Source organism: Pyrgilauda ruficollis, unplaced genomic scaffold (genome assembly GCF_017590135.1).
Source record: "Pyrgilauda ruficollis isolate IOZ18807 unplaced genomic scaffold, ASM1759013v1 scaffold23, whole genome shotgun sequence".
Lineage (NCBI taxonomy): Eukaryota > Metazoa > Chordata > Aves > Passeriformes > Passeridae > Pyrgilauda > Pyrgilauda ruficollis.
This window is the reverse complement of record NW_024522539.1, coordinates 8,396,805-8,414,577: the sequence shown is the minus strand read 5'-3', so window position 1 is coordinate 8,414,577 and position 17,773 is coordinate 8,396,805. Positions and strand designations below refer to the sequence as shown.

The 17,773-nt window shown below is 37.3% G+C and overlaps 1 protein-coding gene across 3 annotated transcripts in view; it reads left to right on the top strand.

The window, feature by feature from the left end:
* Nucleotides 1-17,536, top strand: part of EFL1 (elongation factor like GTPase 1) — a 63,324-nt gene extending 45,788 nt beyond the window's left edge. For all 3 annotated transcript variants that reach the window (XM_041469175.1, XM_041469177.1, XM_041469178.1), the window contains 3 exons: nucleotides 3,153-4,156; nucleotides 6,699-6,883; nucleotides 16,977-17,536. In XM_041469175.1, the coding sequence (XP_041325109.1) occupies nucleotides 3,153-4,156; nucleotides 6,699-6,883; nucleotides 16,977-17,165 (1,378 nt within the window). In that variant the 3' untranslated portion in view covers nucleotides 17,166-17,536. The remainder of the gene's footprint in view (nucleotides 1-3,152; nucleotides 4,157-6,698; nucleotides 6,884-16,976) is intronic.
* The last annotated feature ends 237 nt before the right edge of the window (nucleotides 17,537-17,773 follow it).

Sequence of the window (17,773 nt, the reverse complement as noted above, 5' to 3'; positions counted from 1 at the left end):
TGGCAGAAGAACAGATTTCTGAAACAATCCCTTCCTGTAACTTCATTTACTAAAACATTTCTGATACTTCTGCCTCATACATTTACTGGCATTTTCTTCCTAAACCAAAGAGCAAACTTGATGAGTGGTTGAATGTTTGTCTTACTGTAACCATACTCATTTTAGTTAATATCAGAGAACTGTAGTTTCTTATGAAAATTAGACTGGATCACTTGTAAAACTGGATGTATGTTTAATGGTTATTCTCATTACAATTTAGTGCAATGTATTTACTGCTTCTAAAAATGTGGTATTATTTATTGATACATTTTGCTCAAATGTAATGTGTTTAATCAAAACTGGTTGTGCCTGTCTTTAGCTGCAGTTTGCATAGGAGGATTGTGTTATTGGCAATGGTCCAAATCTGAAAAAAAGAAAGTTAAAATAATACTCCATGACAGGGTAAAAGGATTATAGTGAGCAGCTAGTAGGGTTTACTTACATACATTTATGTACATTTACATCTCTAAACTTCTGTTTCATGTACATGATTTTGGGGGTTTTTATCAGTTGTCATCTAATTTGTCTTTTGTTAAGGCAACGATAGTCTGTCAAAAGTGACCATTTTGTACCCCTGTGCCTGTGGCATTGTGAGCAGAAACAAGAAACACCTGGAGGCACAGATGAGCTGGGCTCCCACCACTGTCCTGCCTGACTGTGGTTCATGATTTCTCAGTTGAGTACCAGCTCCCAGAAGGAGTTGGGAGCAGGTGTGTTCACTATGGAGCCCATGCTGCTTCTAAATCTCTCAGGATTTGGCATATTTTAGTTGCCATCCCTCACACACCAGCTCGTGGTGATGCCTTGAGAGGCTATCTAGAACAAAGGCTAGACAGAGTAAAGAAATAAAGTAGGTATTTATTAAAAAGGCCTTCAAAGGATACACCTTGGGCAGTACAAGAGCCTGGCCAGGGCTACACCCAAGATGGACTCTGAGTCGTGAGTTTTCACACTTTTGTAAGTTTTGATTCATTTCCATATTGGGGCTAATTATCCTACAGCTTTAGGTTATGAAGTCCCATCCTCCCAGATTGCTCTCCTCAATTCACTGTTGTTTACACTTTTTGGGCCTGAAGCTGCAGTGGTGTCATTGGTTCTCAGGCTGGAAAAGAACTGTTTTGTCTAACTAAACTGCTAACAGTTTAGTTATATGTTATATATTTAGTTATATGAAGTTCAGATTATATACTAATGCAGTACAGGATCTGGAAAATATGAAAGCTAAAACTTAAGACATCAGTGGGACAAGAATTGTCCCTTCCTTCTCTCCCCATTTTGTAGAAGAAAAACTCCAGAATGGGATTCTTGTCTTGCACCATTCCTCATGGATTCTGTGTTAATTATGACAGTGGTAAACTGGCACTACTTTACTACTGAAGTGTGAAGAGGAGAAGTTGTGCTCTGAAATGTGCTCTTTGTTTCTGTATAAATGTTTAACTTCTTCTAAATGCTCATAATTTGGAAAAGCAAATGGTGAACTAGGGATCAAGACAGCATATAATAACATTAAAATGTGACCCACAAGGTTTTCCTCCAAAATATTGGCAAAGGTTATTCAAAATGCTTGAGTCACACTTGAAGTAAGGGGGCAGGATCCTGATACTGGCATCTACCACAATTGCATCAACTGGGTTTTGCAGATTGATGCTTTTGGACTCGTTACAGCAGTTGGGGAGGTTCTGCTGAATTCAAACTACATTGCATTGTCAAGATTTTATTCAGACTTTTTTGAAGGCGCATATTTAACTTTAGCTTTCCCACTGTGTATTTAGAAAATTATGTTCAAGTGACACTTACTGTCAGAGATGTGGAGAGACATGGAAACAACTAAAAGATTAGTCATCTGTGTTCATCTAAATGATTAAATATGGATGTTCTGCTTGATTTCACCAAATTTATATTTTTTGTTCCCAATCTTTTTGAATGGAGTAAGAAATTAGGCCTTGTAACTTTCAACATTCTATTTTCTGCATTGTACAATAGAAATTTTTAGAAATTTCTTTCCCAGGAGCATTGTAAATACTAAGCATGAGGGGATTAAATTACCCTTGTCAGAATGAGAAACAAAGAGAATTAAGGTAATGGTGACATATGGGTGGGTTTGTGTTTGGTTTTTGATATAATGTAAATTCTTGAAAGAACTGCAAAAGGGATAAATCTCCTGATTCTGACTCCCATTGAACATAAATCTTACAATTGTATTTGCTTTTCTTCTGCAACTTTTTTTTATCACTGCCAAAATTTACCAGAACATAGGAAATTTTGGTTGTCATTTAATGAACCTGATCAGAACTCATGGATGGTTAAGGAGGATACACAGCTCTGATCTTTGAGTCTGTCAGATAATAAATAATTCCTCCTTTTCCCTTGCTGTCATTCACAACATTTGACCTAAAATGTTTCACCTGACTTTAAAACATCACTTTATAGCATTTTATAATAGTGATTATTATAGACAAAGCTCTGTTAAGGTTTCCCAGTGCTTCATCTTCTCTGTGCATCCCTCTGTGTGAGCAGTTGTGCTGGCTCACACCAAATGTCCATCTCTGTACCATGTCTGAGCAGTGTGGCCAGCAGCAGGGGTAGGAGGAGTAAAACTGGAGTAGCTGTGATGCTTTCCCAGGCCTCTGTCATTTTCAGTCCAGGGCCCTTTGTGGTTTGGTTGTCAGTTAATCCTGGTCAGCCTTTCCCATACCCCATGCGGTTTTGTAGGTCTCTGTTGCACCCTTGGAATATCTGAAGGCTTCTTGTGCTTGTGTTCCTTTGATCATCTTTATTCTCATTTTTTTTCTAGTTCTGTTTCGTTTGAGGGCAGAGAACAGCACATAGTTTCCAAGATGTGGGTGAACCAGTGATTTATGCAGAGGCATAGAAATGCTTTTGCTTTTATTTTCTTGAGTTCCTTTCCAAATATTTCTGAAGACATAAAAGGCAGTGCTTCTTTTTTGAAGTACATAAAATTTGAGTTTGAAATGCATTACCTAGTAATCTATGTTGCAATCAGATTTCTTCATGAACATCTGTTCCGTGTTAAGGCCATTGCCCTACCTCCCACCCCCAAGTTTAAAACTATTTTCAAGATTTTAAACTAACTGTTAAACTTTATCTTGCAGGTTTGCAAAGGTGCAGATCAGTGTATCTGCTCCTATTATACCCTTCCGAGAGACCATAACAAGACCTCCCAAAGTTGATATGGTGAACGAAGAAATAGGAAAACAGCAGAAAGTTGCTGTCATACACCAAACAAAAGAGGACCAAACTAAAATTCCTGAAGGAATTCAGGTTGATTCAGATGGGCTTGTTACAATTAATACTCCAAATAAACAAGCTACTCTCAGTGTGAGAGCAATGCCACTCCCTGAGGAGGTAACTAGACTTCTTGAAGAAAACAGTGATTTAATTCGAACTATGGAACAACTCAACACATCTCTGAATGAAGATAAAAAAACACATGAGATAAATCAGAAGACTCTTGATAGAATCAAAGAATTCAAACAAAAGTTGGAGAAAAGTCTTCAGGGAAGAAAGTGGAGAAATGCTGTTGATCAGATCTGGTCATTTGGACCACGGAAGTGTGGACCTAATATTTTGTTACATAATTTTGGGGGCTATAAAAGATCTGTGTGGCAGTGCCTTGGGAACTCTGTGAAAGAAGTAGGTAAATACAGAGACTTTGACAACAGCATAGTGAGTGGATTTCAGCTGGCTACACTTTCAGGTCCCATGTGTGAAGAGCCTCTCATGGGAGTTTGTTTTTCAGTGGAAAAATGGGAAATAAGTAAAGCTGGAGATACTCTGTCAAATAGCAGGCAGGATTCAGGGGAACTTGATGCCACAGAACATCAACAAAATGAAGATAATACTCGAGCAAACAGTTGCACTGATGAAGGTCCCAGTGCAAATGAACACCAGGACAGGAACCGAAGTGGCACAGAGTCACCGGAGAAAATGAGTAAGCACAAAGGAGAGTTGTTACTTGCAGATTGTTATGGCCCTTTCTCTGGACAGCTGATTGCCACCATGAAGGAAGCCTGTCGTTATGCTTTGCAGGCAAAGCCACAGAGACTCATGGCAGCAATGTACACCTGTGAAATCATGGCTACTGCAGAAGTTTTAGGTAAGGCTGGGAAAATAAACCTTTGCCAAGAATTTGCCTTCTGATTTCCAAGGTGAGGTCTTAGAAATGAGAATGAATCAGAAGGTATAACTTCTTTAAAGGTTTTGTCAGGAGTCTTACAGTTCTCCAGTAGATTCTCTAATGACTTTGTAATGCCTGTAATATTTACACTATTCTGAATGAGAATTCAGCATTCTTCTTGTTATCTGAGCCATTGGCATAAAGAGCAATGCTACCTACGCCTTTGTGAAATGCAAGATACAAAATGTTGCCTTTCTATGAAGTTTTTGTAAGACCAGCTTCAGTAACCATGAATATCAACACTGTGCCTTATAATTAAGCATAAATTCCATGAAGAGAAGGGTAACCTCTCCTGTTTATTAAGGGAGTGCAAGATCTTAGCAAATGCCGTATCAAGATATTTTAATACAATAATACAAAAATAAAATCAGGAAAAGGAATATTGAATTATTGTTGCAGTCCAGTTGGTAGTTTTGCATTTTTAAGTAGCATCTGTATCCTTCTGGATGCAAGTTCCTCAACCCAGCACATGCCAAGTGGTGTCACTTATATTACCTTCCCACTTACACCTGCTTAAACTTGTTTTTATGACCTACTTATGACACCACTTAACTGTATTTGTTCTTGGAGTTTTCCATGGGAGTTGCTTGCATGCTGAATCTGATCCAAAGCACTGAGATTTTCTTTAAAATTAGCTTCCAATGCATTTAAGCTATCAGCAATTTTACTTTGACTGTACTAATCATGGCACAGCATATCCCACCTACAAGAATGAAATACTTGGTTACTTGCAAAAAAATCTCAGCTGTTGTGCACACAATCATACTGATAGCAGTCCAAAGACCAAAAGTTGCAATTGTTGTAATGAAAAGAAATGCCTCAGAGTGAGCAACTGCATTGTGCAGATGCATGATCCTGTTCTTTGCTGGAGGTGCCCTGTAGTAGGCCTGGTAAAGGGTGTGCTGCCATGGGCTTTTGGGCACATTACCCTAAACATCCCCTACTATGGCAGGGCACTTTGGCATTTCAAACTCTTTCCTAATGTGTAAGATGACTAATAGCTGTCAAAACTGGACTGTGTATTGTTCCATGTTGCTGTTCCAGAAGCACTTTGGCACTTTGCTTCTGAGTCTCTATATCAAGCTATAAGCAAGGTACCAATTTTTAAACCTCAAAAACACTGTATAAATTTCTGTTTTCCAAACTACTCAGTGCCCAAAAGGCATGAGTGTTTACACTGAAGTAATAAACATGCATTGGCTCATCTATTGTGCTATAAATCCAAATGGAAACATTGCTTTTTAATGCATATGTATATATATTTAATGAGTGTAATTTAGGACTCAGACATGCAAACAAATTAGTACAGTCTAATGAATGTGAATTGTGTTGTAATAGCCATGGACATGCACTTAGTTCATTACAAATTCATGGGTTTAATTTTTATTGTGGAAACTTCAGCTAATAAATTGTATCCTCATTAGAAGGAGTGAAAAGCAGGCCTTCAGTGCAGTCAGGCTTGGCAGTTGACTTGTGTCAGCTTGGCTTTGTATCTTTGTTCTTTGCTTTGGTATTCCATACATTGATACCCTGGGAATTTTGATCTATCTCCATATTGACCTGCTTGTTTGTAAGATGGCAGCTTCTGCAAAAGTGAAGTCTTCTGTGTTCTCAGAATATAAAACTTTTACCATCAAACTTTTCTGACAATCAATAACTCAAACTGAAGCTGAGGAGAGGAACAGGGACGAGGGACACAATGTTTTTAAGTGTTTTTCTTGTGTGCTTACTATCTTGATCAACACAAATGTATTTGATAGTTTTTGTCTGTAAAATACTTACAAAAATATGATACCTACTATGAAGTCAAACATGGGCATTTTCACAGCTACTTTCATGACATATAGACAGTATTTCAATGGATTGAATATTAACTTGGGAAAGAAAATTGAAATTATCCATGATTTACTTAAGACTAAATTTATTAACAAACCAACTGAACTCATTAAACATAATAAATATATAGTATTTCAGATAAACTAATTTTTTGTGATTAGAATAGCTCTGCACAATCTGGGACAAGTACCATGTAGGGATATGGTGATCCAAGCCAATTTCTACCAGTAGCTTAGATACAATTCCTGAAACACAATAATATTTCTTAGTAATGATTCTCAAATATTTGGTTATAAGAAAAAAAGCAAGTTAGGCACATAATCTGGCAAAGTTCCTTTTTGAAACAGTCATATGATTGTATGAAATGAACATAGATGGATTCATCCAGCAGTACTAATGTTTTACACATTACTCAGATGGTTCTGCACATTGTATTGCAGAATATGTTGTTTGAATTTAGAATGTCCATTTAATTGATTGACTTACAAAATAGAATTTCAGCCAAAAAAAGTTATGCATTTTACTTAAGGCTGAGCCTTCCTGAACAAATATTGATGTGTTTCTCTTCATGGTGTATTCAGGATGTGAATATGTTGGTAAGCTGATGGGAATTGTGTCTCTGCAGGTCGTGTGTATGCTGTGCTGTCCAAGAGGGAAGGCAGAGTGCTGCAGGAGGAGATGAAAGAGGGGACGGATGTGTTTATTATTAAGGCAGTCCTGCCAGTAGCAGAAAGCTTTGGCTTTGCTGATGAAATCAGGAAGAGAACCAGTGGCCTGGCCAGTCCACAGCTGGTGTTCAGCCACTGGGAGGTAAAAATATCTATTCATTCCATCTGTTTTGGTGATCTATTTCCTGTAGATGTGGCAGACTGGAATAATAAGCAGAAAAGGTTAAGTTTTGGTCAAGACATTTGATTAATTCCTTTTTGAAATGAGGAAAAAAAACGTTATATTATTTCTTTTTGTAGATATGCTGTTCAGAAATGTATTTATATTTTGTTTAGGTGGGATGCTTTTTTATTTCAATAGCAAGTAAGTCTTTCATAAATGAAACTGCTTCTTTATAGATGTGTTTTCCTGTATTTATGTGCCCTTATTTATGAGTTCTCTGGTAAACTTCTTTGGGGAATGGGAAAAAAACCAAAACCACAAAACAGCCCCAGCTTACCACTAACAGAAAATAAATGTATCAGCAAATCTAATGCATATAAAAGTTAACCTCTTAAGATCTAGCAGGCACCTTCCATATTCCAAGCCAACATAAATTTTCATGTTTAAAAGACAAATCAAATAGATTTCGTTCTTTCAAAATTGAATCTGTTGATTTGTGCCCTCAAAATCATTCCTTTTGGTCATCCTTGCCACTTAAAGAAATGAAGAGTTGAATGTGAAGGTGTAAATCAAATGGGAAAACTGGTGAGGAGTGTCATCAGCTGAAAGTGCAGTGTAGTTTGTTCCTATGATGTGGAGAGTAGATATTCAGGGGGAAAATTAAAAGACTGTAAATCAGAGCTCCTTGTTCAAGACAAACACACCTGCATTGTCAGGCTCCTCAGAAGACTCCACTGAAGAAGCTAAAAATGTCTTCAAGGGCAAAAGTCAGTGGGTGTAAACTTTTCACCTTAAATTCTTAAAATAACTTCAAAATCTGTAGTTTTTCTGGGTTTGGTTGGGGGTGTTTGTTTGTTTGTTTGTTTTGGTCAAGCCTTCCGTTATTTGGTGTTAGAAAACAATAGAATACTTTGTAAATGGATGAAAAAAATCTTTGTTTGTTAGATCCTGGATTTATTTTGTCACCTGAAATGTCAAGTCTCTGAGTACAACCAACTGTAGATTTTGAGGTCAGTGACACTTCCTGCAGTTACCAGCTATGGGCTGCTTACCAATGTTTCTCTGCAGTATGTGCTGCTTTTTCATATGGTGTGAATTCTTCATCCCCAGCTAAGTTGTCCCCCTAGCTGTAAAATACTCCACTGACTGTATTTCTTTGTTAGTAACTGAGTACTTGAAACGGTCCACTTGGAAAAGCACATTATGTCTTGCTTGGCAGTGGTGCCTTACTGGTGTTAGTAAATGCAGGCACCAAGGACTTGGCTCTCCTCCTTTATATTGATTTATTTAATCTTCTTGTAACTAAATACACCTTCACATAGAACCACAAAAGGAAAAAGAGCTGCACAGAATGCAGAAAGGAAAACAAAAGATCCTTCACACATGGTGTATGCCCACAAAAAAATAGATAAGCTTCATCTTTTGAGAATAGAGATTTTGGTTACAGCCAGTTACAGATCAGCTCCCTCAAACCAGAGAGTGTTGGCTGTACTGTGTACAGTAATCTTGTCAGTTCTGGATGTCTCCTCTGAAGTGCAGCTGGTGAGGTTTTGTGGCTTTAGTGGCCTTTTGTCTGAACCTCTGACATCAGTGCCCTGAAGGAATATCAGCCAGTAGGACGTCAATTCCAGCTAACCATTGTTCTCTGCCAGTTTCTTTAGGATTTGCAGCTCCTGTGCTCCAGCACTAAGCAAAAACATAAACCCTGTGGCTCTCAGGCCTCCCTTTCTATCTCCAAGCATTGGTGTGTGCATTCACTCTCAGATGTTATGAATTTCACATAAGAAGATATTCACACATGATTACAGATATTCACAGGACAGAGGGATTTGAACAACTGGCAACATATTCTAAAACTGACCTCTGAGAGAGATTATAATTGCAGCTAGTATGTTAAATGCATTGGTAGTAAGAAAATTACTGTGTAAGCAGTCACCTTTCCACCTGGGGAATTTGTCAGTGGGGGAGGGTTGGGTTTTTTGTCTCCATGAAAGCCATACTCACATATTTTTGTGATAAAATAAGCCTTTCACTAAGCTACTAGTAATGTTATCTCTGTGCAGTGATGGCAGGAGGAGTGCATGTTACTCTCACATCATCAAGACAATTTCTAAATAAATACAGTTTTCAGAATCTCTAGTATTAGCATGACAGAGAAACCATGAGAAATTATTTGTATCTCAGCTCCTGTTTCATCCTCTTTTTGAATTCTGCACAAAGTTGCATCAGGTGTTGGGCATGACTTTGACATTATCACTTTACTGATGAATTATGGGGTATGTATCTACATGATGAACACCATCATTTTATTTGAATCCCTACTATTCAGTGCATCATTGTGTAAGATAATATGATGTGAACTTTGTGTAATCTTAAGCTGTTTTTTCCTTAGTGTTAAAACTGTGTTACTGAGAGTGTGGCTGCTGCTTTAATTGCACACTCTCCAAACCCCATGACAAACTTCCATGGCATTCTGAATGAGCTCTGTGCTGCTGCTGTTTTCTCAGTGTGCTCAGCTCATTAGCTGAGTACCTGGCACATGTATTTGTCTACACAAATTCCTTCTACTGTGTTGTTAACCCCATTTTACACAAAGGGAAATAGACAGTTTGGGGGATTTTTAAACTTCCAAATACTTTGTCCCATGGAAATCACATGCGTAGAGTATGTTTAAAGAATTGAGGTTTGAGTTCACTCTTTTATTATATTTCCTTACCATAATTTGTAGACTCTGAACACAGGAAAGTCATTGATAGAGCCTACATTTAAATGAAGCCATTTTGGTCTCTGGAAATGATATTGCCTTTTTTTTTTTAATTCAGATAATGAATAGATTTTGTGTAGTTCAGATTGCTGCAGCCCCCAGGGATGGAGCAATACATATATCGAGGTCTGTCTTGTCAGATATTCCTTTATTAATTTTTTCTGGCATGCTCATGCAATTTTTTCCTGCCTGTAAAGGACAGCACCAAGTAACCATTAGTGGGAGCTTTCAGTTTAGTCACAGCTTAAAAAAACTTATTTTAAAAGTTAGGCGTGTTGGGTTTATTTGGCAGTACTTTCTTAGATATCAGTATAAACTTTCTTATTTAATTGTTAGTTTAAAATATTTAACTTTGGGATAATTATGAGCTAGTTGTATTTTTTTTAAACTTTGCATTAATAATACACCTTCAGTTAATGTATGTTTCTGTTTGACCCTATTTCTTTTGTTCTCAATTCTTTGCAGTTAAATCTTTTACTCAGTCATGTTATTTTATCTTAATCATAAGGTTTTGAACAAGAAGGTATTTGTGGTTGCACAATCCTTAGAATAATGGAACTCTCATCCCATTTGGGAAATCTGTGTTAAAAGTGAAAAAAAAATGTGTAAAAAATGCATATGGCTCTCTTCAGATGCTGATTGAATTTTCAGCAAGAATTGTCAAAGACATCTACTAATTGTAAAGTTGTGAAATGTATAAATTCCTGTTACATCACATCTTTTCAATTGCATGTATATTAACTATTAAACATACTTTCCTTCTTAAGGGGGCACGAGTGAACTGTAAGCACATTTAATCAGAATTGTTTGTCATTATCCCTTCTAAGTAGAATAGTGCCTAGAACGTGCCTCAGGGCTCTGGAGAAAGGTAAGAGAAGGGCTGTGTGTAATAATTGCTAGGAATATGAGTCTTCTGAATGTAGAAGTTTTATATTCTGAATTTTAATTCATGCTTTTTGAATTGTAAGTCATTTTACAGCTCGGAAGATGGGGCTTAATATAGAAGTTGCTGGATGAGATTGTTAGGCTTGCATTAAACAGGAAGCAGGCTGAGGTAATGAGAGAGATCTATTCTGTGTTTGAACTGTAATTTTACATACATTATTGCACCAGTGACAGTTTGGGCACATAAATGGATTCGAGAAGTAACCTGGAACCTTTCAAATATAAAAAGCTCATTGTTTTGGCAGGAACATCTGAAGCTAATTGAAACAGTAAATAAGAGTGGTAGGGGTGTGGCTTTAATTCTCTTTCTCAATACATGTTTCTTAAGTAATAGGAAAAAATGCAGCAGTAGAGCCACACATCTCCTTTTTTTTATTTCCAGTTACCAAATTCCCATTAACAGCTCCTGGCTGGAGTCAGGGGTAAAGTTTAGCTGTCACTGTTTGAGACACAAACAAGGATGATGCTCTTGAGCCAAAATAAACTTGTATGAGTTTATTTTATAGCTTACTGTGTAAATGTTCATTATTACAATATTTCTTGGAAGAGGAGTTCTTGTGTCTAACCAGGCATTTTTAGGCTTTGGCAGTCCCCATTATATTGTGAGTGGAAGCTCTGAATTATGGGATAGTTTTGGATGCTTCTTTTATTTGCAGGGTGTCCACACACCCAGTACGCTCATGTGGGGTATTGTCTGTTCTGGAAGCACAGTGCCAGTACCCAAGTGGCCTTGAATTTGCTTGTGCCTAGTGCAGAACCACTTGTGCAGCATTACCCAGCATGTTACGTATGGTTTTCTTGAAAAACAGTAGGTAACTGTTCACATACACCTCTGTGTTCTTTGTTTCTCAAGGCTACTTCAGACATCTCAGACATGCATATCAGCTGTACCTTTCTCAGTTGCATAGTCTGTATCTGTCATTATTAGGTGATAGACACCACTTGAACTGTAAATGCTCTTGAAATACCTTTCTACCATCCAATTTTCAAAGGTAGAAAGGATTCTGATCCACTGGAGTCCATATCATCTTTGAAATTTTTCATAATAGTATTTTGACTTTTTTTGTTTCTTTTAACACAAGAAAGAACTTCTGGCATCATGTTTTCCTGGCTTGCTGATGGCTGCTGTGCCCAGTCACACTGAATTTAGTGTTTCTTGGGATTCCTTACTGAGCAGCTCACAAAGGCCATAATGTCACTTGCTGGTCTTAAAATCTCCATCAGACTCTTTCTATTCATGGTCCAGCTAAGGTATTTTCCACATTGATGATATTTGGCTCAAAAGAGATTTTCTGTCTTCATCAGACAGTAAGGACCAGTAGGGGAGATGCTACCAGGAGCATGGCTGTGTTCCCAAATCTGCCTGACCTTTTGGATGAACTAGGCAGATCCCTTCTGTTTGCTTCTGGTGCTTCTCTCAACCTTGTTTTGCATAATTAGGCTGCCTTAGGCAGAAACTGTTTCTTACCATGGTTTTGTGAAATACACTAGACAATGGGACCAGGATCACTATTGGAGCCATCTGGGTGACACTGAAATGCAAATAATAAATCATCCTCAAAATAAGCCTTAAAATTCCAAGTACTCTTGAATTGCAAGTGGTCTGCTCTAACTCATGTCTTTCTGAAAAGCTTGATTAGCTTACATAATCATTTGCAGGATTAGTACACACTCTTATCATTTATCAGTATTGACATAGTATGCTCATAGTATTTCTATTTTTATTGACTATTATTACAGGTATTCCAATTATGTCTCTCACAGAGATACAAGCATTTATAGCTTGAATAATTAATGTGTTGTTGTTAAGCTAAAAGAGAGTGACATCTGTTTTGCCTGTGCTACTCTGCATGCTGCTACTAAACAAGTCTTAGGAGACTTCATTGTTTGGGTGTGTTGGTTTGAATAGTGGTTATATTTAATGAAACATCTTGCTTGAGAATGTTTTTTTCTTCTAAAGAAAACTCTTCACGTACAATATTTGAAGTAATCTATTCACTTCTTTTGAAATACCTAATCCCAGCTGACTACATTATGAACAGTTTTATTTATACCTCGAGTGGCTTCTGCAGGGAGTGATGGGACACACGCACTTCATGTATTTCACTGGGAGTTTTTATTTTTCTCTTAAGCATAATGGAATTCTACAGGTGTGCTTATAGTCATACTTTAAACAAATTTTTGTATCACCCAAGACTTCTAGAAAATAAATCAATGAAGATTAATTTAAAATGTTCCTTAATTTCAATGCTCCTTTAATAGGAACATTTCCATCACTTAGGCATTGTGTTTGCAATAACAGATTTAAGAACTGTTAAGCTGCTGTGCACTGATTCATTTTTGTGTGTTGCATTTTATATGGGCTCATTTAGAGAAAATGCTTATTTTCTAATAGAATAAATGCTGGTCCAGTGATCCACTGCATGGATCTCAATTTATAGTTCACTTTTTAAAATAAATGTCTTTCAGAAGAGCCTTGTAGATGTATAGGAATACTCAGTTATGTTAAGGAGGAAGCACTTTGTAGTGTACACTTGAAGGAGTAATTGTGTGTGTGCTGGGCTGTTTGCAGTTAAGGCTGATGTGTCTGTCAGAGAATTCTGAGTAATAAATAAGCACAGGCCAGTTCATGCTGTTAAAAATAAAAATTCCCAAGTCCTAGAAAAATTCCTGAAGAAGACGTGTGCTGAATTTTCCAGTTTACCACGTCATGCACAGTATAGTGATATTTGAAAATGTACTCTATCATAATGCTAACAATACCATAATTTCATTGGTTTTACAAATTCTTATTCCTAATGTTACTGCCTCTTGACATCTTCTGTCTGTTAAACTTGGGACATAATATTTGGCTGTGGTAATTTTATTTTTCTCCCTGCTCAATGGTTCCCAGACACACAATACACTGGCAGAGAGAGAGGCAGACCTTTGATAGAAGGTTAACTGAATTGCTTCAGTCCCTTAAAGATTTTTCATCTGTGGAAGACATATTATTTTGAATGCCCAGTTCTCTTTTGATTGAAGTTATATTTGTTGAGGAATGTAACTTTTTGTAAAAGTGTTGTCAAGTTGCTATCACATTTCTGATTTTAAGGGGAGTCTTAGGCTATATGTTTTAGTTTTGTACTGAAAAAGTAGTATATGGAAACACTTAAATAATGTTAAATTAAAAGTGGCATGCAGCATAGAATAAGTAATGTTTCTAGGCATCTGTTCTGCTTTGAGCCTGTGGATTTTTCAGGATCCACAGTAAATGCCCTCTGTGAAATAACTATACCATATTCCAGAAGGAATGGTCCATTTAGAAACTAATTCATCACTGAGGGCTTCATCCAGACAAAAACTCAATTCCTGTTACAAATTCCAGAACCATCCCTGTGTGGTTCCCATGAATACAAACAATAGCTCAGGACCTAAAAAGCTTCTTAGCTCTGATTCCAGGAAACCCAGACCCACCATTCTGACAGTTCCCATTGTAAGGAAATTGATGACAATGCTTTGGGACCATTCTCCTTTTGCACGCTTGCACTGTATTAACAGAGCAGGGGAATGATGGATTCCACCTGCTGTGAACATTTGCCTTGATGCATTAATGTGATATGAATAAAGAGGAACAGTCTGGTTTGTGCCTTAGCTTTCACTCACAGAATCAGAACTTTCAAAAAAGAAAAACTTCCTACTTTTTTGTTTGGGTCACTGTCTCAGTCATGCCCCTGTGTGTCATAATAGGGTTACAGTGACTTCTTAAATGTGATGACCTAGGTTCCTCTTTCCCATTGCTTACCATGGCATGGTAACACATCTGCTGATTATTCAATCTTTTATAGTGTATCTGCATCTATATGATAGGTAGGTGTAGTCCTCTAGCAGAAATTTTCTGATGCCACCAGATCTTGCTCTAGAAGCAGTGTGTAGTGGTTGAATTATTTAGACAGGTTGATAAGCCAAGCTACTCCTGAGGTAGTTCTTTGAAACCTAATTAACCTCTTTACTGCACTGCTCTGCATCATGTAGCAGCAGTACAAGGTTCATTCAGGATTCTGTAACCCTGTGCTGAAATAGCTTTACCCTTGCTGGCTAATAAATACTGAATAGTGCATTTAAACCTGCTGTTTTGCTTCCCTCAGACCTTTTGAAGCATAAAGAATTCTTGTCAGTGGAAGAAATACCCAGTGCAAAACTTCAGTAGAGCAAGTCTTTCATCAATTATTGAAAGAGCCAATCTGTCAAACCTGGGGATTTTCTTAAACATCCATCACTACAGTATCTAAATATTTACAGGTAGATTAGATCTGTGAGTTCAATTTTGTATACTTTTAGACTCCTCTGTTATATTCATTCTTCAAGAACCGCTGTCTCACTGCTTCTCTCTGGGCATAATTTCTGGGTGTTACATTTCTTGCCAGTTAAAAAAAGGCATCAAAGGGCATAGTAACACTCTAACTTACCAGTTTGTAGCTGTAGAACCTCCCTTAGTAGTACAGTCTGAAGCAAATCCATTGAGCATCAATCGCCTTTTCTTCTTCATGTGTTCTGAGACTTGGAAATTTTTGTTTGCTCAGCTCTTCAGGCATATCATGAAAGGGGAAGTCCCTTGTGACTTTACATCATTAAGATGTTCAGGATGAGCATCACAACAGCTTTATCAAGTCAGCATGCAATCTTCACTGCCCTTTCTCTGTATTTCTAGTGCACAAAGTAACAGTAAAGCTTCCAAATTCTCATCGAGTGGGGACCATTCTTTTTTATTGATGTAAGCTATCAAAGAGTCACCTTTAAGTTTCTGTGCATTGGTTAGAAGGCCCTGTGCAAGGCATCAGAGTGGGTATGACTCAACCAGATTCTTCTGTGATTAGACAGTCCTTACGTGTATGGTGAAAAATAAACACAGAAAAATTCGGAAAGCTGAGTTTCAGACTGTTTATTTCTGAGCTCTACTTGGTTTTGGTTTTCAGCCAGACAACCCCGTGCATAGTCATTTCCCATGTAAATAATTGAGATTGGCTGTCACTTTCAGCACAAGTAATGCCTACTTAATTTAGTCTATGCATGTGCTTGACTGTAGCAAACTAGAACTGTTTCTGTTGGTTTAGCTTTACATCCCATTTTTGTAAGATTGAACCTACAGTATTGCCTAATATAAATTAGGCTGCCATAGTCATTCTCCTAACTCCCCATAAAGTGTAATTTGTGTGGTTGTGTTGGAAGTTATTTAACATGAGGTATTAAATTAGGACTCCACGATTGTCAATGTTTCTGTGGAAAATCATCCATCTTCAGTGATCATTTTTTAATTCCTCTTCTTGTTTGTTTGAGCAACCTGAGCTTTAGGTTATTTTGCTAAGGTTGAACTACCATATGGCAATTGAAAGGATTTGTCAGAAGAAAAACTTTTCAGTGGTAGAAAAGGCTTACAGCATTAAGCTAAAATTGGTAATTTAGGAAAATTTGTTCTCTCCTTGTCAGTTATTAGTGCTAATATTTCAGAAATTATTATAGAGTAATGTGCTCAGTTGTTACAACTATTGTGGTTCTTGCAGTAACCAATACTTGTCTGGACTGCTGTTTCCATGAGGATTTTGTTTAAGAAATTAGTACATTATTACCTTTGGGGTTTTTTTTAGAAAAAACCTATTACCTGTAACTGCATCTTGTGAGGAAATCTACAATCAAGTAAAATTAGTATTTTTGAAATCTGCAGTAGAGCCTGTGTAACACTATGTGGTCAATTCCATCCCTTCCCAATGTTTGTATTTGGGGTTCTCTGTAATACCCTCTATGGTGGTCCCACAAGTGTGGGGTATATAGGATGGGCTGGAAATAAAGGCATGTCCAGTTTTTGTCTGATCATGTTAGAGCTAAAATCTGTTCTAGAGGAGGGTTACAAAGCTGCAAGAACAGCTCTGCTAAATATGTTAGAACCAGAAACAGTGATTTTTAAACCATCTGTCCAACTCGGGATTGGGATTGGAAAACATAGGGCACAGAAATGAGCAGAAATCTTCAGTTCTGATAAATTCTAATGCAACCGTTGTGTGATAATGTTCTAAATGAGTTCTCTCTTGAAAGTTGAGAATTTTCTGAACATTATTTAGCACTGTTTGCTGATGGGCAGTTGAAATTGCTTTTAGAAAGAACTGTGCAGATAATTACAGCTGAATTTGAAAAGTTATTGTGGGCTTGTTAGGGCAAGAGCTCTAGAGTGTCTCAACTCTTGTTTTCAGCTTCCATAGCTAATTGCAGGCTTTCCAGACAACTTCATCTGCTCTACTTTGGTTTCTCTACTTCAACAGTTGATTCCTTGAAATATGCTAATAAACTTTTGTACTACTTTACTCTTTTTTTGTTTGTTTCCTTTTGTAGATCATTGCAAGTGACCCGTTCTGGGTGCCAACGACTGAAGAGGAATATTTGCACTTTGGGGAGAAGGCAGACTCGGAGAACCAGGCCCGCAAGTACATGAATGCAGTGAGAAAGAGAAAGGGGCTCTATGTGGAAGAAAAAATCGTGGAGCACGCTGAGAAGCAAAGAACTCTGAGCAGAAATAAGTAGCTGTGTCTGCCCCCTTTCTCTCCTGACACAGCTAAGTGTGGGTGGAGTATTTTGTATGCAGCAGATGCAGAATTTCATCTGGACTTTGTTCTTTGATACCATTTTTCTTACATGCTTTGTCTGTGGCTTATGTTTTAATAAACTTAAGCCTTTCCAACTTTTCTACAGAGAAAATAGTTTATTTATTGAAATAAAATAGAAGCGTATTCACTGCAATTGGTCTCAATTTTTAAAATTTAATGCCCTATTGAAAGTCCTGTCACAAGGATTTGGAACTCCCAATTCAATTTGTTTCTTTCTGATTTGTCATGTGTAGTTACAGTAAGAGCTGGTTAGCTAGCTTCTTGCAAATAAACCATGCACTGAATTTAGCTCTTCAATGGTTTTGACTGTTTTTTAAATTAATTTCTATAATGTATTTGTTTCTTACCCATACCTTTCATAGTTACCTGTGTGTAAATAGATGTAAGCCTATTAGGAATTTCTAAACTATTTGTTTTACTCCACTCCTCATGTAAGCAGTTATTTTAAGCAGTAATATATTTTCTTTAAATCAGAGGGCAAAATTAGCATATGTGGAAGACAGCACTGCAAAAAGCTGAGCGAGA